General features: G+C 37.4%; 1 protein-coding gene across 1 annotated transcript in view; it reads left to right on the plus strand.

Moving 5' to 3' along the window:
• Positions 1-25,638, plus strand: part of ATP11B (ATPase phospholipid transporting 11B (putative)) — an 87,816-nt gene extending 62,178 nt beyond the window's left edge. The window contains exons 25-30 of the mRNA XM_080929180.1: positions 614-752; positions 2,100-2,165; positions 2,655-2,758; positions 9,521-9,686; positions 19,655-19,785; positions 24,409-25,638. Coding sequence (XP_080785306.1) covers positions 614-752; positions 2,100-2,165; positions 2,655-2,758; positions 9,521-9,686; positions 19,655-19,785; positions 24,409-24,490 — 688 coding nt within the window. The 3' untranslated portion in view covers positions 24,491-25,638. The remainder of the gene's footprint in view (positions 1-613; positions 753-2,099; positions 2,166-2,654; positions 2,759-9,520; positions 9,687-19,654; positions 19,786-24,408) is intronic.
• Positions 25,639-26,563: the final 925 nt, after the last annotated feature.

Raw genomic sequence — 26,563 nt, forward strand, 5'->3', positions numbered from 1 at the left:
TTCTTTAAAGTTAGTTTATATTTTACTATTACTTAGTTTATGAATGCTAATCAAAGTTAAGTGCAAGTGATGGACAGTAGTCCCTGCTTTGTCCAGAACTCCCCAAAACAGGTGACCCTAGAGACGTCAAGTCTGTCAGGACCAGCCCATGGTCTTCATAGACTGTCACAGGTTGTAGAGGTGCCAGTTATGTGAGGAATCGCTTGCTCTAGCTTACCAGACTCCCTGGGACAGTCTGTTACCCTCTCACAATTAACTTCTGAAATGAAGCCAGCTTGTATCTTACCAAGGAGACTGTCATGGCCGTGTGGCTGAATGAGAACAGACTATAATACAGATAACCCGTTGTTCACAGTTAATTACACTGAAGTACTATGACAGTATCGTGCTTTATTATCAAATGAAAATAGATTTGAATTTATTTATGAATTCTGAGCTGTTATCAGGATACATGCTATAATTAGAAATGGTTTGTAAATTTAGTTTATTCTTTTTGCTGATACTTTTTAGCCATCTAAATATTCTATCATTATAAATTATTAGTTAAATTAATTGTTTAAAAGATAACAATGAATCCTAATGTGTTGTTTTTTCTTTTAAAAAATAATTGCAGGGACATTAGTAAAAACCGTCTCTTGAGCATGAAAGCATTTCTTTACTGGACCATCCTGGGTTTCAGCCATGCCTTCATTTTCTTCTTTGGATCCTACTTTCTAGTGGGGAAGGATACATCTCTGCTTGGAAATGGCCAGGTAAAAATGTTTTACAAATGCTTGAAATTGTTAGTAATGTTGAAAAGAATATAAGCTTAAATCACTTTCTCTTAGCTCAGCCCCCAAATGCCCCCACCTCAGCTGAGTTCAATAGAATGACAGAGTGGAAAGAGTCTGGTCTTCATGAGCTCACTGCTCACCCAAAGAAGTCACCCATGTGACTCACGCAGGAAATAGAACACGGCGTACCTTAAGTAAAACCAGAGCCTCGTGATTTGGGCACATAGGTTTAGCAGTTCCGAGTCGAAATTGCCTTCTTATATCAAAGTCCTTGCCACCATAGCCCCGAGAGACTGGCTCTTGGGACCCATTGAGTTTTGGAATTTCTAAGTCAGAGTACCTAAAAAAGTGAGAAATGAGCATAGGTTCATATGGTGTCCACATTCTCCGTGTTCTTGGAAGACTGCAAGGTCCCTCAAAAAAATGTAAATTGATGTTCCATTATTAATAAGCAACATGTATTTACCATTTGCTTTTTATATACCAGAAACCTTGTTCATTCTGCATATTTTAAATGTTACTTATCCTCATTTTACAAAGATGTGGAAATCAGGGAGCTTCAGTAACTTGTCAAGTAATTGCTGGTAGATATGAAGACATTAAAAACAAATCAGCCTTTAGATAAAGTTCTAAATGAGTGTCGAGATTATGAGTGCTTTGTAAGTTAAATTCATAAAATTTGCATACTTATAGGCTTAAAGTGGAAATAAAATCTTGAAATTGTTTTGGGATCCTGCATGTGTGGTAGACTTTGTAAGTTTGTACTCTAAAGACCAAAGACTGCTTCTGCTTGATATTACTTGTAGTATTTACATGGACTCCTTTGCCGAACAGTTCCATTGGCGTCCCAGCCCATTCCATTATCTTTTTCTTTCCAGTTTATTTATTTTTCTTTTTTTCTTACTAAGATTTTTCTATCCAGATGCACTGTAACAAATGTTCTATTATAACTTCTAGTTGGAAGTATTTCAGAAAATTAACTGCAGTCAATCAAGATTTTATTATCATTTTTACAAGGGTTCAGGAGTATAACAACACACTGTATCATCCTAAGGAAAAACAGTCTTGATAAACAAATTCTGCATTCTGAACCATCTTTACATTTTTTGTTTTATATGTTATCCAAAGGGCCATTGTTCAAAATAGTTACCTCAGTAAGGTTTCAATTATTTTTGTCCTTGTCACTTTATTACTATAATCAGAGTTCATGTGAATATTTGTTTTAAATAATCCAGAGACCTTTTGTAAAGAATAAAATTAGTTTTATCTTATAGTAGATTTAACATTATGTTGATAAATAACATATCAGTCTGTTCCTGTGTTTAGATGTTTGGAAACTGGACGTTTGGCACTTTGGTCTTCACAGTCATGGTCATTACAGTCACGATGAAGGTATGCTATGACCCTAGACACCTGTGTGCACCTGCTCTAAGTGTCTCACTTACTTCATCTTTCAGCAAGACAGATGTAGTTTCCCTTTTGGCTTTTCAACAGTAGCTGGATTCACTAAATTTTAATCATTTATTAAAATTTTTCTTATTGACCATTGTTTTGGAAAGCATCATATGATTTTGGTTACAAATTACTGAAATTTGGATTCACTGTATATCATCTAAAATACTAGGGTTGTTTGGGTTTTATTGTTGCTGTTGTTGTTTTGTTTTTGTGCCACAGAGTTGAGGTAATATCTGTCATCATATGATATTTCAATACTGCTTTCTCTCAGAAGGAAAATATTCCAATATTTCCTACTAAGATTCTTTGATTGAGACTGATACTGTATTATCTAAAAGCCAATCTACAGCTTTTAGACAGCTATAACTGAAAAGTTAAAGTAAACTCTTAGTTTATATTGATCAGACACTTTTTTTATTTTTTAAGATGGCATTGGAAACTCATTTCTGGACTTGGATCAATCATCTTGTTACCTGGGGATCTATTATATTTTATTTTATATTTTCTCTGTTTTATGGTGGGATTCTCTGGTGAGTAACTACCCTGTCTTAATATGTTGATTTAACAATAGTGGACATTTATTGTGTTTGGTTTCTTGATGACCGAAATTTTGTTCATAATAGTTTTTATACATTATGTTAAGTTTATTCCTTTTGAGTTGATATTCACAATAATCCTATTGTCCTCATATTTATACATGAAAACTGAGTTTCATGGACACAAAGGTAAAACCAGAAGAAAGCTAAACTGTAAGCAGTTGGTCTGACTTCATAGAAATGGTCTTTATACTAACCATATTAGTTTTGTTTTTTTTTTTTTTTTTTTTGAGTACTTTATATATTTTGGATATTAGCATTTAATTAAATGTGTAGTTGTTAAACAGTTTTCTCATCTGTGGGATGCTGCTTTGTCCAAATGATGTCATTATATACATAAAATTGTAAATTTCTGTATCTTTATAAAAGCTAAAAATTAGAAACGATCTAAATGCTGCCTTTACACCTACCAAAACCCAAGATTATGCGTTACTTTTCAGATGTCTGACATCTTAATTTTCTTTTTTTTTCTTTTTTTTTATTAAACGACTTTATTTTACAAAACAAAGATAAATGTACAGATTTTAAACATTTTTTGCTTAAAATTATACATTTTTGTCAGTACTGTTTTTTCAGATATTAAAATAATTTTTACATAAAACTATGTGAATATATTTTTTAGTCACTACTTGATTTTTTCAAGGGCTTGACAGTATGCATTGAAAACCTAATAGTTATCATGAGCGTAAAGTACATGCAAAACAAAACGCAACATGGAAATAGTCAAAGTCTTTTTGTTTTGTAAATATATATATATATATATATATATATATATATATATATATATATATATATTGTTTTCTTTATTTCTTGGACTTCATACAGTCTGTGAGTTGCTTCTGGGGGAGTGCAAGCCTCTGGGTTTAGCATCCCACTATCAGTGACTGCATATTATGTCTGTTCTTTTGTGACTGGGTTATCTCACTCAGGATGATATTCTCTAGATGCAGCCATTTTCTTAAGAATTTGGTTAAGTCATTGTTTCTGGTGGCTGAGTAGTATTCCATTGTGTAAATGTACCACAATTTTTGTATCCATTCATCTTCTGAAGGACATCTGGGTTCCTTCCAGCTTCTGGCTATTATAAATAGAGCCCCTATGAACATTGTGGTGCATATATCTTTGTTGTGTATTAAAGTGTCTCTGGGGTATATGCCCAGAAGTGGAATAGCCCTTGAAAAAAAATCAAGTACTGACTAAAAAAATATATTCACATGGTTTTATGTAAAAATTATTTCAATGTCTGAAAAAACAGTACTGACAAAAATGTATAATTTTAAGCAAAAAATGTTTAAAATCTGTACATTTATCTTTGTTTTGTAAAATAAAGTCGTTTAAAAAAAACAAAAAAAAAAAAAAAAGAAAGGGTCTATTTTCATTCTTTTGCATGCTGAGGGCCAGTTGGACCAGCACCATTTGTTGAATAGGCTGTCCTTTTTCCATTGAATGTTTACTGCTCCTTTGTCAAAAATCAGGTGACCATATACATGAGGGCTCATTTCTGGATCTTCTATTCTATTCCATTGATCCACATGCCTATTTCTGTACCAGTATCATGCAGTTTTCAGCACAATTGCCTTGTAATATAGCTTGAGGTCAGGGATAGTGATTCCCGCAGATGTTTTTTTTTTGTTGTTGTTAAGGATGGATTTAGCTATTCTAGATCTTTTGTTATTCCATATGAAATTGCACATTGATTTTTCCAGTTCCATGAAGAACTGGGTTGGAATTATGATGGGGATTGCATTGAATCTGTAGATTGCTTTTGGTAGGATGGCCCTTTTTAAGATGTTGATCTTTCCAATCCATGAGCATGGGAGATCTTTCCATTTTCTGAGATCCTCCTCAATTTCTTTCTTTAGACGTTTGAAGTTCTTGTCGTACAGGTCCTTCACTTGCTTAGTTAGAGTCACACCAAGGTATTTCATAGTTTTTGTGACGATTGTGAAGGGTACCTTTTCCCTAATTTCATTCTCCACATGTTTGTCCTTTGAGTATAGGAAGGCTACTGATTTGTTCGAGTTAATTTTGTATCCAGCCACTTTGCTGAACTTGTTTATCAGCTGTAGAAGTTCTCTGGTGGAATTTTTGGGGTCACTCAAGTACACTATCATGTCATCGGCAAAGAGTGATGTTTTTATCTCTTCCTTTCCGATTTGTATCCCCTTGATCTCCTTTTGCTGTCTAATTGCTCCAGCCAGGACTTCCAGTACTATGTTGAATAGGTAGGGGGAGAGCGGGCAGCCTTGTTGAATCCCTGATTTTAGTGGGATTGCTTCAAGTTTCTCGCCATTAAGTTTGATGTTGGCTGTTGGTTTGCTGTATATTGCTTTTATTATGTTTAGGTATGGACCTTGGATTCCTGTTCTTTCCAGGACTTTTAACATGAAGGGGTGTTGGATTTTGTCAAATGCTTTCTCAGCATCTAGTGAGATGACCATGTGATTTTGATCTTTGAGTTTGTTTATATGGTGGATTACATTGATGGATTTCCTTATATTAAACCATCCCTGCATCCCAAGGATGAAGCCTACTTGGTCATGATGAATGATCGTTTTAATGTGTTCTTGGATTCGGTTTGCAAGGATTTTGTTGAGTATTTTTGCATCAATGTTCATAAGTGAGATTGATCTGAAGTTCTCTTTCCTTGTAGGGTCTTTGTGTGGTTTAGGTACGAGGGTTATTGTAGCCTCAAAAAATGAGTTAGGTAGTATTCCATCTGATTCTATCTTTTGGAATAGTTTGGAGAGTATTGGTGTTATATCCCCAATAAATGTCTGATAAAATTCTGCACTGAACCCGTCTGGACCTGGGCTTTTTTTGGTTGGGAGACTTTTGATGACTTCTATTTCTTTAGGTGTTATAGGGTTATTTAGATGGCTTACTTGGTCCTGGTTTAACTTTGGGATCTTGTATCTGTCTAGGAATTCATCCATTTCCTCCAGATTTTCCATTTTTGTGGAGTATAAGTTTTTGTAGTAGGATCTGATGATTTCTTGAATTTCCTCAGTTTCAGTTGTTATGTCCCCACTTTCCTTTCTGATGTTGTTAATTTGTATACTCTCTCTTTGCCCTCTAGTTAGTCTTGCTAGGGGTTTATCAATCTTGTTGATTTTCTCAAAGAACCAACTCTTGGTTTTGTTGATTTTTTTCAATGGTTCTTTTTGATTCTATTTGGTCTATTTCTGCCCTAATTTTGATTATTTCTTGCCGTCTACTCTTTTTGGGTTTATCTGCTTCCTTCTGTTCTAGGGCTTTTAGCTGTGCTGTCAGGTTGCTGATGTAAGCTCTCTCCAGTTTCTTTTTGGAAGCACTTAGGGCTATGAGTTTTCCTCTCAGTACTGCTTTTATTGCATCCCATAGGTTTGGGTATGTTGTGTTTTCGTTTTCGTTGAATTCTAGAAAATCCTTAATTTCTTTTTTTATTTCTTCTTTGACCCTGCTATCGTTTAACAGAGCCTTGTTTAGTTTCCATGTGTATGTGGGCTTTTTGTTGTCTTTGTTGTTGTTAAAGACCAGCCGTAGACCATGGTGATCTGAGAGGATGCATGGGAGTATTTCAATCTTCTTATATCAATCGAGGCTCGCTCTGTGTCCAATTACGTAGTCAATTTTCGAGAAGGTGCCATGAGGTGCTGAGAAGAAGTTGTATTCTTTTACTTTAGGATAATATGTTCTGTATATATCTATTGATTCTAGTTGGTTCAATGTCTCTGCTAGTTTTGCAGTGTCCTTGTTCAGTTTCTGTTTCCATGATCTGTCCATTGGTGAGAGTGGGGTATTAAAGTCTCCCACTATTATTGTGTAAGGTGAAATATATTTTTTGAGCTTTAGTAGGATTTCTTTTATGAATGTGGTTGCTTTTTTATTTGGAGCATATATGTTAAGGATTGAGAGTTTCTCCTGACCGGTTTCCCTGGTAATGAGTAAAAAGTGTCCTTCCTTATCTTTTTTGATAACTTTTGGTTGGAAATTTACTTTATTCGATATTAGAATAGCCACTCCAGCTTGCTTCTTGAGCTGTTTGCTTGGAAGTTTTTTTCCCACCCTTTAACTCTGAGATAGTGTCTGTCTTTGTCTCTGAGATGAGTTTCCTGTATGGAACAAAATGCTGGCTTTTGTTTATGTATCCAGTCTGAGAGCCTATGTCTCTTTATTGGGAAGTTGAGTCTATTTATGTTAATAGATATCAAGGAATAGTTGTTTCTGTTTCCTGCCATTATTGCTTTTGTGGATTGAGTTGTGTCTGTGTCTTTTTCTTCTTTTAGTTTTCTTGTTTAGGAGTTTTCTTGTTTTTACTAGGCTGTATTTTCCCTCATTGTATTGGGTTTTCCACCTATAATTCGTTGTAGTGCTGGGTTTGTGGTCAGATATTGTGTAAATTTTGATTTGTCTGGAAATATCTTCATCTCTCCATCGATGGTGATTGATAGTTTTGCTGGGTATAGCAGCTTGGGCTGGCACTTGTGTTCTCTTAGGGTGTGCATGATGTCTGTCCAGGCTCTTCTAGCTTTCATAGTCTCTGTTGAGAAATCGGGTGTGAGTCTGATTGGTCTGCCTTTATATGTTACCTGACCTTTTTCCCTTACTGCTTTCAGTATTCTTTCTTTGCTTTGGGCACTTGATGTTTTTACTATTATGTGTCGGGAGGTATTTCTTTTCTGGTCCAACCTATTTGGAGTTCTGAAGGCTTCTTTTATGCACGTGGTCATCTCATTCTTGAGGGTAGGGAAGTTTTCTTCTACGATTTTGTTGAAGATATTTACTGTGCCTCTTAGTTGATACTCTTCTCCCTCTTCTATTCCTATTATCCTTAGGTTCGGTCTTCTCATTGTGTCCTGGATTTCCTGGACATTTTGGGTTAGGAGCTTTTTGTTTTTTGCATCTTCTCTGGCTGTTTTGTCTATGTTTACAATGTTGTCTTCTGCCCCCGAGATTCTCTCTTCCATCTGTTGTAATCTATTGGAAATGCTTGCTTCTGTGACTCCTGATTTCTTTTTTAGGTGTTCTACGTCTAGGGTTATCTCTTTTTGTGTTTTCTTTATTGTGTCAATTTCCGTTTTAAATTCCCTCTTCCATTCCTTCATCTCTTTGATTCTGTTTTCCTCTAGTTCTTTGAGTTCTTTGAGTGTTTTTTTTGTTTCCTGTTTAAAAGCTTCTGAATCTTTTTACTTTTCCTCCCGTTCTTGTTTAAGTATCTCTATCAGCATCTTGAGGTATGATTTCAGGTCTGTGCCTTTTTTTTCTGGAGTGTTTGGAATTCCGATGTTTGCTGTTATGGGAGAGCTGGGCTCTGGTGTTGCCAGGTTGTCTTGGTTTCCTTGGGATATACTCTTTCTCTTTCCTCTTGCCATTTTGTTGTCAGTGATATGTTCTTGCCTTTCCCTTGTATCTGCTCTGTGTCCCTGGATCTCCACTGGTCCAGGTGGCAGATGGGTCGAGCCCTGTTCTATGCCTCAGAGTCGCCGGGTGGGAACAGAAGTTCCAAAGTTCTATTCCTGGTCGCTGGATCAGACAGGGCGGGGCAGGGCAAGGCAGGGGGTGCACTTTCCGTGTGCACTCCACAGAGATCTCTCTGCTCCCTGGCAGCCCAGCTCTCCCACCCACCAGTTGCTCAGCCTCTACAACTAACCATATTAGTTTTAAATTACTTATTCACTCATACAATAAGCCATAGAATCTGTTAATTTTTTGTTGGTAACATCTCTCTCAAAAGTTAACAGTATGCTTTATCTTCATTAAGTGTAGACCATTAGTAGACTCTTGGAATTAATAATTCATGTTCCCTAACATTTTTTAGTAAATGATGGCCAACTCTTACCTTTCTTTTTGAGAGCATATGTATTACATGTGTCCATTGGGCCGTAGGTCCACTTACCAGGGCAAAACTTTCTAAGCACAATGAACTTGAATCTATTGATCATCAGCTTCCATAAAGGAATCATTACAGAACACACGTATGCATATTGTTTTGTGTAAACCTTTCCTTGTTTTTATTTTTTCCTAGTGTGTTTATAAAGAAAAGTCTAGCTTTCAGCCTGAGAGTTGGGGAATCCGGATCTTTTCCTGGTGTTGTTGCTGGGGGAGGGATGTCAGGGCTCTGTGGGTGTGGAGGGTACCAGTTCCCTCACCCTGCCTGTACTGGGCTCCAGGAAGAGAACGAAAGCTGCCAGGCTTGGCAGTGTGTGCTTTACCCAGCAAAGCCATCTCACTGGCCCAGGTGTTTCGTTTGTTTTGTAACCAACAGAAAATATTTTTTACACACTTATTTCTTGGTTTCTTATTTCTGTAGTCAACATTAACCTTTCTTTATTATTTTTATAACTTTCCAGGAACTAGGGTTATCTAGTTATCTAGTTTGCCATTTCCCTATTAGGAAAAGGGTATGATTGGTAAAATACTTCAGCTGGAGTTTCCATTCTAACACAGCCTATTGTGTTAGTTCATTTACTTTCTTCCAGGTTCAACTAGAAAAATGCCCTGGCACTCCTAACGTTATTTTAAGTTGTTTGAGTTTTGGTGACATCTTGATTTAACTCTGAGTTTTTATTTTGCTTGTTCCTAAAACAGTGTCTCCCTATGTAGGCTTCAAACCCAATGTTCTTCTGCATAGTCTTACAAGTATGTAGATTAGTAGCATGTGATACTCTGCACAGCCAAATTCACATTAATATAAGTCTGCTTCCTTCTTTGCAGGCCATTTTTGAGCTCCCAGAATATGTACTTTGTATTTATTCAGCTCCTGTCAAGTGGGTCAGCTTGGTTTGCCATACTCCTCATGGTTGTTACTTGTCTGTCTGTTGATGTTGTGAAGAAAGTGTTTGATCGACAGCTTCATCCTACAAGTACAGAAAAGGCACAGGTATGCATCATTAATACTCAGTAACTCTTTAGTTAGACAGCTAGTGATGAGTAACTATAATTACATGTTTTTTGTATGCTAAAAATGCCTATTCCTATATTAAAGAGTTTCCCAATATTTTTAAGTATAGTACTTCTAATTTTTTCATATTTTTCTATTAATTTTTATGGCTGCTAGTAATTATAATTATAGTGTAGTAATTATACTTTTAATTATAATTTAAAATTTTAAATATCAAACTGCCAAGTTATTTCTAGACACTAATATTATTGCATCACCCAGCTGTGACCAAGTCTGTGACCATGTCTCTGACCTACAGCAGACATTAGCAGTATGTCCTTGCTTGATGATATGATATTTGAGGACCAATACTGTTTTAGCTGCAAGCTATGCTACAGTTTCCTCATTGGTAAAATTATGATTGAAAGTCTTTCCTTCCCTCTGTAGTGACAATTAAGAAAAAGAATGTTTAAGCATAATAAATGGTAAAGAAATGGTTCATTGCTTCCATCAGCATGTATTTATCATTACTTACTTTGGTAATATAATTCTACTGGATGTATATTCTGGTACAGCATAAGATGGTGAGAATGATTTCTAAATGGTGCTGAAAATGCTACATGATTTCTGTGTCTGTCTGTGTATATGTGCACTAGCAGGGACAGACTTCTATTCTATAGCAGATTATTTAAATCTATATCAGAAATCTGTCTTATTTTTTAATATTCAGAAGTAAATACTTATAATCAAAGTATTTTAATATGTTTATTATACTTGCTTAGGTTTTTCAAATAAAATATTTTGTTTTTAGTTTTCAATTACTCGTATATGTATGGGAAGTATGTGCACATTGATGCAGGTGTCCTTGGAGACCAGAAGACGGTACTGTATCTCCTGGAGTTGGAGCTGCAGGTGGTTGCAAGACACTCACAGTGGGTTCTGGGAGCTGAACTCAGTTCCTCAGCACAATTGTGTGTGCATAGAGATCATTCTAGCTCCACAGTGTAGACTTTTCTGGAGGGAGTTTGTCTTACCTTGTGGTCTATATTATATTTCTCCTCAAAACTTATGGGTAACATCATATTAACCTTTATTTACATTTGTCCTTAATTGTTTATGGTTTGAAAGCTTCACATATATTTTCATAAAGATTGCTTACTGACCCAAAAGGTATGATATAACTTATTGTTACCTTTTCTGTATCCTTGTTTCAAAGTATCACAGAGAAAATATTTGATGTTTTATGCTTCTAAACAAAAAGATTAAAAAACACTCCATATACTTGTTTTAACATAAGTTAAAGTTTATTAAAAAAGGAATTTACTCTACATCATTTTATCATTTGTGAAATCAAAATAATTTTTTCTTTTGCTATGTAATTAATAGCCAAATAATTAATGAGATATTCTGATTGCTCTCATTTGGGAAGGGAAAGGAGTTTTACTTCCACTCATGGATCTCCTGGCCTGTTACTGTCGTTTGTGGTTTCTCTTCTCTTTTCTTTTAACACTGGGGCAGTATATGGCATTTATATCCCAAGGGTAATGTTATCCCTTTGCTGGTCATTTCAGCTTCTACTGTTCCTTCTGATTTCAAATGATGGAGAGATGGCTCCTATGTTATTAGATGCTTCGTTCTTATCAGATAGCAAGGAAAGTCTCATCAAAAGGAAAGCTGCCAGCAGTTATTCTGAGTGCTTTTTTTCCTCCAGATTACGACGTTTTTAAAAGTGAACAGTAAATTCTTTTTATGACAAGGCCAACATCCTACAAATATCACTTTGTGTGTACCATGTGTATTTCCTGCTCTTGTGGGAACAGGTGTTTGGTATTTACAAAGCTTGTCCTGTGTCTGTCTCCTAGGTGATGAATACAGCTCACTGACTTGTGTGTGTCCCATCCTTTTTCTGTCCACTTATAGATGTACTCCAACACAGTGGCTTTAAGTGATGAGTTCATCGCACTGCAGCCTTTGTCGAGGGCAAGGAATCAGCTGAGCAAACTTAGGTAGAGTAGGAGTAGAATCTTGTTAACGCTTATGCATGCCAAAGGTCAACCAAATAATATCCAAAGATGGGCAGATGCATCAGTAAAAACTCAAGCACGCACAGCTCTGTCTCTAATTTGACCTTAATTAATATGTGTATTAAAACTTGAAAATATCCATTCTTTAAGAAGAAATTTAGATGGAAATTGAACATAAGAGGAGAGAGCTGTACCTCATTACATGTCTTTATACATACCTACCTTCTCTAGCATAATCCTTCTGCTTCTGCCTGTCACAGCCACACGTAAGACTGCTCCTGCATGCTCGGTAGTTAAAGCTGTCGTAGAGCTCAAACCTGAAGTGACAGCTGCTCGTTGTTTGCCTTGCCTTAACCTATAATATAAATACATGTGCTTGTGTGTTTTGTAGACTATAGTGGCTGCATATGAAGTTCATATCCTTGCTGGTCCTTACTGCAATTTAAATTGAAATATATGTTTTTTACATCTTGTATTTAACTGTACTCTAATTTGGAAGTTTATAAAAAAAGAAAAACAGCTACTAGTCTCAAAATGTCTTTTGATAAGAAGGAAATGAAAGCTGAAATCCCAGAACTTTTCATAATATAGCAACATGTCAATATGAATGTATGTACCCACACACAGAGACATATTTATTGGTGGGTTGGTTGGATTTTTTTGTTTTGAAACAGGATCTCTGGCTGGACTGGAACTCACTATATAAATCAGGCTGGCCTCACAGAGATCTACCCACCTCTGTTTTGCAAATGCTGGGATTAAAGGCATATGCAACCAGCCTGACAATTATGTGTATGCTTAATTATTTTTATTCCCCAAATTTATAATTTATGTGCATTTATGCAATCCAATAAGTAGTCATGGCATAACATACTATTTAACCTTTTAGGTGATATAGTATGAGTTTATAATTTAAAAGGTGTTTTGAACTCTTACTAACCTTTTTATGGTTTTATTATTGGCTTTAATTTTTTTTTCAGATGCTTAACTTTGAGTGACAACTACAGTAATTATGTATTGTAAATGAGTGGTAACTATTACTCATATTTCCAAGAACTAAACTCAAATGTAAAAAATTTGTTTTTACTTTTGGTTGAGGAAATATGTATATCCCACTCTTATCAATTGCTGATTTTCTATAATCAGTGGCTATATCTATCATATATTTGAGGGTCTAGCTTTTTATCTCTGCCAGTACGAGAGTTTGTTATATAAAAGAACGCTGGATAGTCTTGATGAGGGAAGATAACTTGCATTGTGATTAATTATGTTGTTATGAATTTGTAATTTCACATGTGTTGGTGTAAATCAAGCCCCTTTTAAAAACTAATACTAGACAAAAAAAGGATGGGGAAGGGAATCTGTAGAAATCCCAGGTGTTATACATTATAATAAACTAGTAAGATTAACATTCTCTGAAACCTTTCCATGAATGCGGGGTCAGGTGTCACAGTGAAGGAACTACTGTTCTCCCAACAGCTGGCCTGAGTGTGAGGATCACACTCAGTGTTCCTTCTAGTGTTTGCACCATGCACAGCCCAACACATCACCTTTCTAGGATTCTAGGTTTGTATGTAGCACATTGAGGTTTTTTAGGCTATTAACTTAAAATTAGCCACAAAGATGATACCGTTCTCAAACCAAAGGTCAAAATAAGTTGACCTTCCCTGGACTAGAGAGATGGTGCAGTGGTTCAGAGCACTGTAGCTGTTCTTCAGAGGACTTAGGTTCAGGTCCCAGCACCCACATGGCGTCTTTTGGAACTCCATTTGGAACTCCAGTTTCAGGGGATCCAAACCATCCTGGCCTTCACAGGCACCAGGCGCATACATGCATGCAGGCCAAAGCACTCTTACATTCAAATCGTTAATTTCATCTTATTAAAAAGTAAGTCACAACCCCTTTTCACATGAACTGTGTGCAGGTCATGTGTCCCTTCTGCTCTGCAGTCCAGGTAAAAGTAGAGCAGTGTCCTGAGGTGAGAGTGTAAGGTGAGAAATAAACCCTAAGTCCTGATGGCCCTGCTTTTCAGACGGAATAGAATTTAGCTAATGGAGAGGTGAGTTTGACTAGCCCATGTGCTTCTAAGAGCTTTGCACTCTTGGCTTCATACGGTATGCTTCGCTGAATTCTCTAAGAAGCTCCTTGGCGCCTTCTGTCCTGTGACAGTAACTGTGCTGTGTGTGAACTTGTGTCTATGCCTCTCAGATTGTAAACCCAACTTACTGCTTTGGTTTTAAAATACACAGTGAGAGTATTGTTCTGAATATGAGACTTACTGCTTTTCTGTCCTTCTAGATGGAAGAAGATAAGGGTTCAGTCGGCTCAGCATATGAATTTGCTGAAAGCCAGCACAGAGGGGAGGACAGTAGGCACCTGCTAGCTGAGGCTTGCAGCCAGCAGGACAGTTGTTGCGTGCACTAGGTAGTACTCTGCTGGGCCTTCTCGGGGACTCGTGCACTGCATTCTCATGCTTGGGGCATCCATGAGAATCACCATCACATTTCATTTCACTGTGCCTTGGGTGTTGTTTTGGTTTAGTTATTTTCCTTTTTTTGTTTCCCTTAATTTTTTTTTTTTAGTGTTTACCCTTGAATTTCTCATTTCACTTTGTTTGGATGTACAATGATAAATCATGTTTCACTTCAGAGTCTATATAGTAAGGTATTTTCACAGCCTGTTGTCTGACATTCAAGAAATTACTTCTCTCCACTGTTTTTGAAAGTATGGCATGCCTTGCCCATTTTGAAATTGTTATTCCCTTTGAAGTTGTAATTATCTATATTTTTATACATTTTAATGTAGACACTGAGTTATGGAAGTGCTCCAGTGTTTTTGAGTTGAATTATCAAATGAACAAGTATGTTTAGATTTAATGAATAGTTTCCCATCAACTCGCATTTAACAGACTTATTTTTCTCATAGATTTTCATAGTTTTATATATTAAAAAAAGAGTTTGGGGCTAGAGAGATGACTCATTGGTCAGGACTACTTCCTGTTCTTACAGAGAACCTGGGTTTGGTTCCCAGCACCTTCATGATGACTCGCAACCATCCTCATGCCTGTACATCATGCACATAGATACATGCATACATATATACGTACATACATATGTGTATAAATACAGACAAGCAAAACACATATGTAGACTAAGTAAATCTAAAAACTATAGTTATGGGAATAGTTTACAACCCTTTGAGGAGTAAAGCTAAGCTGCTTCCAGATGTAATTTGGATATGAACAATATTTTGGTTTGTAATAATTATAAATTCTATCACCAATAATTTTTCCTTAGGCTACAATTGTCATTTTATTGTGATTTTTATTAAGGAAGATGCTTTTGTCTTATCTGGAATAAGAGAATAGAGATATTTGAAGACAAAGCCACTTAAGACTATAAATCTTTAAGCTTAACCATAATTCAGATTATAGAACATGTCTAAATAATTTGAAAAATATGAATTATTTATGAGACCCACTTTAAAGTTAGATTTCTTTAGTGAATTGCCCCCAGAGAGGGCAGTTAATTAGTTCTCAGTCATTATTAGTAGTAGCAGTAGTAGTAATTTAGAAGAAAGTCAGATGAATTCTGTATTTTCATTTTGATTTGGTATGTTGCAAAAGATTATAGTTAGGTGGCTGGGTGGTAGAGTGCTTGCCTAGCCTGCACAGAACCATGGGCTCGGTCCCACCACTGCACAAACTGGGCATGGTGGCATGTACTTCCAGTCTTAGCCCTCAGGATATGGAGTCAGAAAGATCAGGAAGGAATTCAAGGTCAGCCTGGGCTGCATGACACCCTGGAATTTATAAGTAGATTTTTCACCATGACTTTCCTTTTGCATTATAATAGGGAAATTTTAATGTTTCACAAATACTGATGCTCTTTCTTACCCAAACTGTAAATTTCCATTCATATAGTCAAAGAACCAGTTTAATAAATACATCATCTATATAAAGGGGTTTCAGTCTCCTTTGCAAATAGGAATAAGTCAGTTATAAAAATGTTTATATAATCAATATAAATTTTCATTTAGTTTTATCTTTTCATGGTATGTGTGCATATGCGGAGTGTGTGTCATGTGTATGGGAGTGCTTAGGCAGTGGAGATCCCAGGCCAATCCTAGGTGTCATCCTCAGTCACCTTATCCACTGAAGCAGGGTCTCTACCCTCCTCTCAATTTAATCTGGTGTTCCCTGTCTCAGTTGGTATCGCCAGCCAGCTTATTCTAGAAGTGAGAGTCTCTTTCTCCACTTTTCCAGTACTGGAATGACAGACAGGCTGCCACCCCACTGAGCTGCTGCGTAGGTTCTGGGACTCCACGCAGTACTCGTGCCTGCACAGCTGCCTGCTGAGCCCTCTCCAGCTTCCATTCGGTGTACATTCATCACATCTTACTTTTGTGTTGAAATCACACCAGTATAGAAATGCCTCTCTAGAAAGCTCCCAATCCAACACGGAGGTATTTCGTTTACATTTGTAAATGTCTTTCAGAGTTTTATCATCGTAGAGGTGTTTGTCTCTCTTGGAGGGAAGGAGAACATAAAGGTGAAGGAGAAACTATAAGCTGGAAACAGGCTCTAGTTTGAGAAGTTTTGGAATAAGATGGTCAGCCATCCTGAACTATCCCTAACTGCTGTGTGAAGAGATAAAAATCTTGCTGTTTCTTAAGAACTTGGAATTGTTAATAAAAAAATTGAAAGTCAGCAATAATTTGATGGTTAATTTCACATTAAAATAATCCTCTAAAAGTAAACCTTAAATCTAGACAAGGTTTCATACATGTATACATACATACAATTATATATGTATGTATATAATTTATGGGCAAAAGCCCTAATACAGTTAATAATTTGACAATTCTTACTTAAAATTAAAAAAAAAAACCTTTAGTTGATAAAATTGGAGTGGGAGCCAGGTGTGCTGGAGCTTGAGGCTAATTACTTAATGATCAAGGTGTCTGCTAGTCACAGCTAGTTTATCATACAACCAAGTGGCATCTCACACCAGTACTTTCCATATGTCCTAAAAGCTCTGTTGGTGGATGGCTGGATCAAGAGTGGGGTTTCTAGAGATAGCTGTACAGTATTCACCATTTACACAGTGCACCTGAATTTTTGTTGTTACTATTTTTTACTTTTCTTTTTGTAGAGGAGGTAAGTACTTTCATTTCACCTATTAGATGATCTGAAAGAGAACATTGTATTTTTTCCTTCTTTCCAATTTGTATCCTCTTTATCTCTCTCAGTTGTCTTTTTTTTTTTTTTTTTTGATTTTTTGGATACATTTTATTTACATTTAAAACATTATCCCCTTTCTCGGATTCCCCTCCATATCCCCTATTCCATCTGACATCCCCCCCATTCTATGAGAGCGTTCACCCACCCCCCCTCCCTGCCCTGACATTTCCCCATACTGGGGCATCAAGCCTTGACAGGACCAACTTCTCCTTCCATTGATGCCTAACAAGGCCATAAGAGGACATCATATAATCGTTTTGACATGTTGCTCTCTTGGGTGTCTAGAATTTAACATATAGCCACAGGTTTACGTGATGTGAGACAGCTACCTGAAGCCAGATACAGATTCAAGCATTCTTCAGCACATAGATGAACACAAACATCCAGGTAACCTATGGATGTGACTTTCAAGAGATATTTCCCAGCTGACTGAACAGCAGCTATAAGCAAAGTGTGGGACATTAAACTTAGATGTTCCAGATAAAACCCTTCCTCTCTAGTTCTTGGATAGCTCAATACTTCCTGAATGAATGTGCTTGTGGGAGCACAGGAAGCAGCCAAGCCCAAACTGGGAGTTGGTGAGAGCCTTTTGCCTAAGCCAGCACCACCCAGATTCCTTTATTATAAATGTATGTCCCTTCTGTGGTAGATCAATGGTTCGTGGCTCTTGGTACATTGGGTTGGGTAAGGGAAACAGTTTTTTTTTAAAGATTTATTTATTTATTATATATGAGTGCACTGTAGCTGTCTTCAGACACACCAGAAGAGGGCATCAGATCTCATTACAGATGGTTGTGAGCCACCATGTGGGTGCTGGGATTTGAACTCAGGACCTCAGTCAGTGCTCTTAACCACTGAGCCATCTCTCCAGCCCGGGAAACAGTTTTTTAAGTAGTTAGTCAACACAAAATTGTGTGGGTGTGTGTGTGTGTGTGTGTGTGTGTGTGTGTGTGTGTGTGTGTGTGTTGTTGTTGTTGTTGTTGTTGTTGTTTTGGTATTTTCTTATCTTACTGGGTTTTTGCTTGTTTTTCTAAGGGAGGGAGAAATGAAGTTGGGTGGGCAGGAAGATGAAGATCTTTGAGGAATTGGGGAAAGAGAAAGAATATGATCAAAATACATTGTCTGAAAAAAAAGATGCAGATTGTAGATTGATGGTGTCAAGCTCCACCAGCCGAGACTTAAGCACATTTCCTGACCATCTAAAAGCCTGCTTAAAGCTTTGTTGGGTCAGTGTTTCCCAAGGTACTTGTTTAGTCATTAAAAACCCTCTCCTTTTAAAAATGAAATGTTTGTGTAAATATCTCAGAGAACACAATTAAAACGTTACATTCACTGAGTCCTAAAACAAGGATGTTTAAACTAGAAAATGTGTTATGTTTGCTTTCTCAATGCTTAGCAAAGCTCAAGGTTTAGGTACAACCACACTTACAAACAAGAAACCCTATTCTACCTCCCACTACTTGGAATGGGCAGGGACTCCATACGTGGGTACTGTAACACTCCACCACGTGCTTGCTTTCCACATAGCTGGTTATTTCCATTTCTCATCCGTCTCTGTCCATTGTGAGTTTTCATAGGGTCCTCTGTTACCATCCTCACATGGCACATGGTGATTCCCAACCTTGTAGATGTGAGCTTCACTAAAGTTATCCTCTCCCTCTTCCACTGTATCTCCTAAACGTATCATACAGGACATTATACACGTAAAGAAAAATAAATTCAAGTAAATTTTTAAACTTGCACTCAGAACGTAGAGGTAGATCTTTGTGATTTCAAGGCCAGCCTGATCGAATCTACTCACTGAGCTCCAGCCATCCCTGACTAGAGAGTGACAGCATGATGGGGGAGGGGTTGACTAGCAAAACTAGGGTTGGGAGTCATTGAGCCATGTGGTCAGACCATTTGCCCTCATCTTAATAATTAAAGCTGTTGTAGTATTGAATTGAGTTATTTTGATGAGCCTATTTATGCCTAAATTAGAAATCTGATAAATTCAACTTTAAATCTTAATAATACTATTAGCTTGCTTGACAGATTTTGATCCATGTGCCACCTGCTCACTATTAAAAAAGAAAAGAAAAAAAAAAGATAAGTTGCTAATGGGCAAAGATGGCACCTTAGAGTTATTCAGCACTTGAAGGTAAATGAGGATGGAGTAGCTGTATTTTGGATATTTGTTTTTGGCACATAAGAAATGCTACTAATGTTCTTACTATATTGTTAATCTTGTTCTTACCAGATAATCTAGGGCCTGCCAGGTTGTTATTTTCCATTCTTCAAGACAGTTTTATCCTCCACTCTTCTCTGTTGCTGGGCATTTGTTCTTCATTCGTAATTGCAGGAACTCCAAAGATGAAGTAGAGTTCACTGCCTTCCTAAGTAGTTGACATAAGCCAATTTGACCAGTGCAGACTATTAAGTGGCAAAATAATAAACCTTTGCAGACAGAAATGCCTGTCTATTCATTTTTATACCATTAGTTATCTAGGCTTCTGATTAGAACAGGAGGGTTTTAAATATATATTATATATACTGTATATAATATATATATATGATTGTACTCTAAGAGTACTGTACATTCCATATTGTAGCAAACTATTTGTTTATATCAGCCACTTTCAGTTTTAAAGTACTTGTTTTGAATTCTTTATGGTTTTGTGAGGTCTAAATCTATGAATAATTAACTTGCTCTTCTTCCATAGCTTGTTGAAGCACATTCAAGTGTCAAGTGCTTGGACTCCATATGCTGTTTCCCAGGAGAGACCCCATGCACATCTGTTGGAAGGATGCTGGAACGAGTCATAGGACGGTGTAGTCCCAACCATATCAGCAGGTGTGACATTTCCCTGCCTAGCCTTTGCTGCAGATGTGTCCCGCACACCTGTGAAGCAGGGAGCCTGCTGTTGATTCACAGCAATTACTCTTTGATTTGTTGATGTCTCTTTGTAGCTTTGTGGTTTGGTCCTTTGAGAGAGACCATCTTTGGGGAGACTTCATCCTGTGAAGGAATGGCTGGTTTTAGCCTTGCTAAGCTGCGGTGAATAGGCGTGTGTCTATAGCACTCTTCCTTGGCATATGACTGTTTTCATGATTATTTCACCTCTGCTCCTCTTTTATTCTCTGCTAGGAGTTAGGTTTTGTTGCTTTTCTGCTGCTTTTCATGATTACAAAAATAACCTCCACATTCAACGTCAAACACCTTTGGTTTCCTTATTCTTACCTTTGTTCTCCAAAGCCAGTCAGTCTTTCATGGTGACATGGGAAGGCAATTCTGCTCCATGCTCCTTCATAAGATGTCGATAATAAAGGTTTAAAATGAGTTTTGATTTTAAGATTCCTTTATTTGGCACTTATTGTCCAATTAAAAGTTTATGTTCAAACTACTAATATTAACTTTAATGATAAATTATGGATCAGAAGAATCTGAGTTTTTTGTCCATTCTCATCTATTTCTTAATTAGGTTTATTACAGCTTGTTTTTATAGATCATCACCCAAAAATCTATTTTAGTGTAAATAGCATTTAAATTCTTCTTTTTAAATTTTGTCTTTATGTTTATCCAATGTGCACATGAGTATTAGGTGCTGGAGAGTGAAGTAGCCTCTGTGCTCGGTCTCACACACTCCCCAAGTCAAACAGTAGTGCCCTGGGTGTTGGTTAAAGCTCTGATTGCACAGAGGTGCTAATGCCCATTCTCCCTGGTGTGCCATGGAAATGGTAAGACCTTCTACACATCAGTGGCACAAGGGAGCCTGGAGATATGTTAGGGGCAAGACACAAATGAAGCAGCCCATTTGTCCTTTGGTAAAATTACTTTTAATATTTGGCTAATTGTAAATTTGAAAACTAACAGGTATAATATTATTCATATAATGTGAAATGTAGTTTCATGTGAAGTAGTTCTCAACTCACTTTATCTTTGGCTTTGCCATGACTTTGTAAATCCACTGCCTCATCTGCTCTGACTTGAATATGGCACATGATCCGTAATATCTCTGTACTGTAGCAGTGATTTCATCCTAGGTAAACGATTGTGGTGAACAGGTAAGTGTAGTGGGATATTGGGATCTTAAACACAAATGTTTGAAAAGAAGATATTTCAGAAAGGTCTTATACTATTATTTTACCTAATGGCATCTTTCATTTCTTGTAACCAAGACAGAGTTTAGATTCAGATAGTATTAGAACTTCTACAGAGTGTTTACTCCAGTGGAGAATTGTCTATAGTAGAAATGCACGTGCCTGTCAGTGATTTTAAAGACTACAGTTAATTGCAAATGAGCCTTTCCCCTGTTTTCTGTACACTCCTGCTTTCTTGCAGTTGGTAGTAGGCTCTAAGCCCGTTCTTTGTTCTGCCCTTTTCTTACTGTCCCCTGAGAACATGACTGGGAGTTACTGGATTTATTTCAGCATGTCTTCTTAAAGTGGTTCTTACTGTATTTCTGCTTACTGAGAATTTTGCCGTATTTTTTCTAAGGCGGTTTCTCCTAATAAAATGTTTGCTTTAGTAATTAATTCTTTCTCTGGTAGGCACCAAATGGCTTCCAGGGCTGTCAGCATCTCAGGTTATGCCCTTGGTTACTGCTGTCGTTTTCTTCTCCTGCCTAAGCAACCCAAAAGTCTATGCAGATCTTCACAAGACACAGAGCTAGTTGGTGGTTTTTAGAGGGTTGTGTGAGAATTACTGTAGCCTATTGTATCAAACTAACAGTCATAGTTATCATCTGTATATGAAATAGTGTAAGCATATATGTTTTGATGTGGAACAGCCTCTAGTCTACATTTGTGGCTCATGTCCAGTTTGAAGGGACAGGGTAAGGCAAAGTCCTCTAGTACAAGATGTGGCCCCTCAGGGCTGCTTTACCACTGAGTCTCTGGAGACAGAACAACTTCCCTATGTACATGGGCCTGTCTGCTGAGTTCTTACTATCCAGACACAGAAGACTCTGTCCATCTTTAACTTACGTTATGGGAGTATATCCTATAGTAAGCTCAGTTTCCAAAGGAGCAGCATCAAGGTGCTGTATAAAGGGCATTCCACATTCTATCCTAAGGAGCTGTCTTTGAGCACTGACTGACATCTCTGTGACTTTTTACTTCCAGTCATAATGCATTACCTACTGTTAGTCATAGGTACTTGGAAATTTGGGACAAGAGGATCTTAGTTTGAACCCAAACCACTTAATAAGACTCTTAAAAACATAGACAAACAAAAACAAAACAAAACAGAAAATAAAACAAAGGCCTGGCATTGTGATTGCTTCTGTTTTGTTTCCTGTTAATGTGATTGAACCCGGAGACAAAAAAAATTTAAGTAAGCAAGTACTTATTCTGCTTACAGCTTCCGGGCAGAGTTATCCCGCAGGACACTTAAAGCAGCTGCAGCTGCTCTGCGCATTCTGTTGTTGTTGTCTTTTGTCTTCCATTTTATACAGTCCAGGATCCCCTGCCAAAGGCTTTCGTCTCCCACACACAGTTTCAGTTTTCCATCAATTAATGTAATCAAGATAATCCTACAGACATGCCCACAGGTCATCTTGATGATTCTAGATTGTCAGGTTGACAGTTAATACTTTACCATCCTCATAATATACACTGCCAACCTCAGCACATGGGAAGCGGAGGCAGAAGGGCTGCAAGTTCAAGGCCTGCCTAGATAACTCAGAGTGAGCCTGCCTCAAAGTGCAAAGCAGGGATGGGGTATCTAGTAGACCGGTAAAGCACTTTCCTAGCATGCTGAAGGCCCTGGAAGGGAGTGTGAGGGGAAGGAAGAAATCATTAGCTAATTGGTGTCTTAGGTGTTTAATAATTTTTTTCAAAGAGATATTTATATGAATGCATGCATGTGTGTTTTGAAAAGATAAAAAACAAAGGATGCATCACCTGATAAACTTTTCTCTGTGTAAACAGTGCTTGCAAAGAGGAGAAACTACTGAAGGATTCCTGATTAGAACTGAACATTTAACTCCATTGGGGTGTAGGCAGTTACAGTTAAAAGAATGCCGCTTCCCCATGCTCAGTGAGAGACAGCCATATTCTTACTTGTGCTTACTTACTCTATGTTGACTGCATAGTTCCTGTCAGATTTGAGCTCTTTGTGCTTGAGAATTGTACACAAGACCCTCAAGTCAAGGTGGAGGGTCCTAGACTTCTCTAAAAACCATGAAGATGAAACAACTCTTAGATCAATACTTTCTGTAATTGTGTTTGCCTGGCCACTGATGTAAGCTTCAGTCAGATACACAGAGAGTCACTGAGAAACCAGGTGCTGGACACAAATGGGTCAGGTCTTCTAGATTTAACCCTGTCTAAGGAAGATGGAGACCCTAGTAGGAGCTGTGTGCTATGTGTTTAAAGTTATGCACTTTCAGTTTTTATAAGGTTAGTTAGTAATTTTGATACTGGCCTTGAGCTAAGGGCATGTGTTTTAAGTGTGGCAATCTGTTCTGTGGAGTTATTACTTCATAAGTTGATTCAAGGTAATTCAAAATGACAGCTGTTAAGTATGATATTGAATTGCTTAGCTTAAGTCCTTTTCTGTCAATCAGCTCTAGTTACCTTGTCATAGTAGTGAAGAGTCTTTGATACCCTCTGATACTAACCATTTGTGACATTCAGGCTAATTAAGCTGAAATCCTTAGAGTTACAGTTGAACCCGAGGAGCAGTGACCAGTAAAAGGAATGTTCACTGTTTCACTTCAAGGCTTTCAAATGTCCAAATACAAGTTTATTTTTCAACAAAACAAATTTTTACTTTTGCTGTTTGTGTGTGTAGTGTACATGTACCTTATTTGTGTTGGCATGCACACGTGGGGGGGGGGACATCCACATGTGTGTGTCTGTTGTGTGTCTGTGTGTAGACCAGAGGTAGGAGTCAGCTTGTTCCTCAGTTCCCCTCCTTGTGTATTAAGCTGGTCTCTCCCTGAAGGTAGTGTTTAGCAGGTTGGTTGGGCTGCTCAGCAGTCAGCTGTGGGCTGCTTGTCTCTGTCCCCCAGTGCTGGCATCCCAGGCACAGCCGTGCTCAAGTCCTGGTGTAGATGCCACGTGTGGTCCAGACTCAGGCTCTGTGTCTGCATGGCAGATGCTATCAGCTTCCTTGCATCCATCCCTAGCACCAGCACCTGGATGTGTGCAGGTCTTAAGTTCACTCACTTCTTACTGGGTTATTAAGATTTCAATTGCACATTATGTTTACTACGTAGAAACTGGCACTGATAACAATGCATAGATTGTATCTAATTTCTGACTACAGCATAATTTTCCCAAGTTTTCGTATAATCTACAATAGGATTCAGTGCTCATGTGAAGAATTCTTCAGCATTTAGAAATGATCAGTTTTTTAAAAATTTAAATTGTATTTTAGTCCTACATTTTACTTTAGGTTCTGGTTTCATTTTGTTTTGCTTTTCAACTCAACAGTGATTATGGTGAACCAAACTTTTCTTGTTTCTTTCAGGTTGTGGAATGCATCGGATCCATTCTATACCAATGACAGGAGCATCTTGACTCTCTCGCCAATGGACTCATCGACTTGTTAAAGGGACAGTAGGACTTTGTGGAAACAAGTTCACTTGTCCTCAGGTCTGGGGTCATCATCCTGTTGTAAAAGGCCAGTTACTTCTGAAGTCTCTGTCCAAGTCCATGGGAAGCAGGCAGTTACACGGACCCGTCTCCTTTCTCTTAATTTGAATGTGAATATATTAAAATCTGGAAATAAAGAGATAATAACAATCTCTTTGTCTGATTTGTCCCTTCTGCTCATGGGACTCAGGTGGCATTACAGCCCTTGCTGAGGCCACTATACTTTAATATCAAGGTAGAGAAAGGGTCACTGTTGGTTGTGTGTAGTTTAAGATGAGTGTGGTTTGGGACTCTTCTATTTAAATCTGCTTCTGTAAATTATGCTAAAGATTTGCCTTGAGAACTCTATTTTTTTTATTAGATTATATTTGAAGCTTTTCGTGGGGAAAGTTAATGTGAATATTAAGGAATTTTGGCCCTTCAGTGACCTGTGTTGTTAATCCATTAGTGCTTTTTAAGTCACAGAGCAACTAGGAGAAACATTTTGAACCATTGCATTTTGCAGTGTGGGTAGTAAGCTTATACTGACCCCACACTCCCTTAAGGATGCTGTAACACAACCAGTGAAGCGCATCCTGCAAATGCAAAGGGAGTTTGGCATCTTGTGTCCAAGTCAGAGTTAGGGCCATTCGTTAGACTTCAAATTATTGTTTGCTAATATTTTTGTGCCCAAGTATGTAAACTTGTAGTGGGTAAATCCAATGCCATTGTCATATTAATTACTGCATCTGTCTTATCTTTTGCATGCTTCAACCTGGCTAATATATTTAAGTCCCACCCCCTCCCTCCTCCCTTTCCCATTATTACCTTCCTACCTCTCCAAACACTTTGTTCATAATTTGATGACAATATTGTAAAATTCAGTTGTATCAATAAAAAACAAGTTTTGACAGTACTTAAATATTGCAAATATATTTAATTATATAAATTGAAATATAAGCCATAAAGTCTTTCTTTGGCCCACTTACAGTTGCTCTTGACTTGCTTTAAACCAGCCTTAGAATAAAGGACTTTTGATAAGCATCCTGTTACTGCATGTTATCTAACTGAAGGCAGACAGCCACAATACAGTGAATTGTGCTTATGTTCCATTGTAAGGTATATTGCCAGGCCTGGTTACTGAATGAAAATGAAACAGAGTCTAAAATGCTAAATTTTTGCCAGCAAAGAATTTTTTCAGCAATAAGTTAATGCGCTATTAATGATTAATCAGAGACACACTAGTCTTAATTCCTTGAATCTCAAATTCTAGTTTCCAGATCATCTATCACTGAGACTCAGTATTATTTGCTTTATGTATAAATAATGTTTTAAGAGTAGTGAATGATTATTAAAGAACTACTACCACCTAGTTCTAAGCATATGATTATACACACACCTAAGACCGTGGGAAAGAGCACAGCAGGGCTTTGTCAGGTCCTCTTGAGAAGATGGTTCTGCAGCTCTCCAGCCTGAGTGGGACTTTTGGCCTTTGCTGCAGCTAAGTCCAGAATCACGGAGTAAGAATGAAGACTGAATATGTGTTACAGATTAAGTGTTTGCTTATGTTTCACTAATGCAAGAATATTAGATTATCCATGTTTGCTGAATATTAATTTTCATGAGCAGCTCCTTTTTAAATTTAGACATTACAGGGTTATATTTAGGATAACCTACTATTCTGGAAATACATTAAAAGGATAATACTTATTCATCTTCTAAAGATGAAATGCTACATACAGACTCAGTAGAATGGTTGGTAGGAAGATACCATTGTTCTCTCTTCTGGAGTGTCTTAGCATGCTTGCAGTGACATGGCATTGAGTAGGCATGCTTTACATCTCTTATGGCGTTGGTGCACTGTCTACTGCACTGATTGACGATGCCCTAAAAAATTGCCAAGAGCAGAGCAGAGCTCCACTGGCTGCCATATGGCCTAGCATTGCTTGGTGGTGATTTTGAGCATTCACCATTTTTATTTAGTTAAGACTTACATAAAATTACATGCCCAGCCTATATTCTACATAATAAAGAGGGCTGGGGCATAGCTA

Source organism: Micromys minutus (genome assembly GCF_963924665.1).
Source record: "Micromys minutus genome assembly, chromosome: 15".
In the NCBI taxonomy this organism is placed as follows: domain Eukaryota; kingdom Metazoa; phylum Chordata; class Mammalia; order Rodentia; family Muridae; genus Micromys; species Micromys minutus.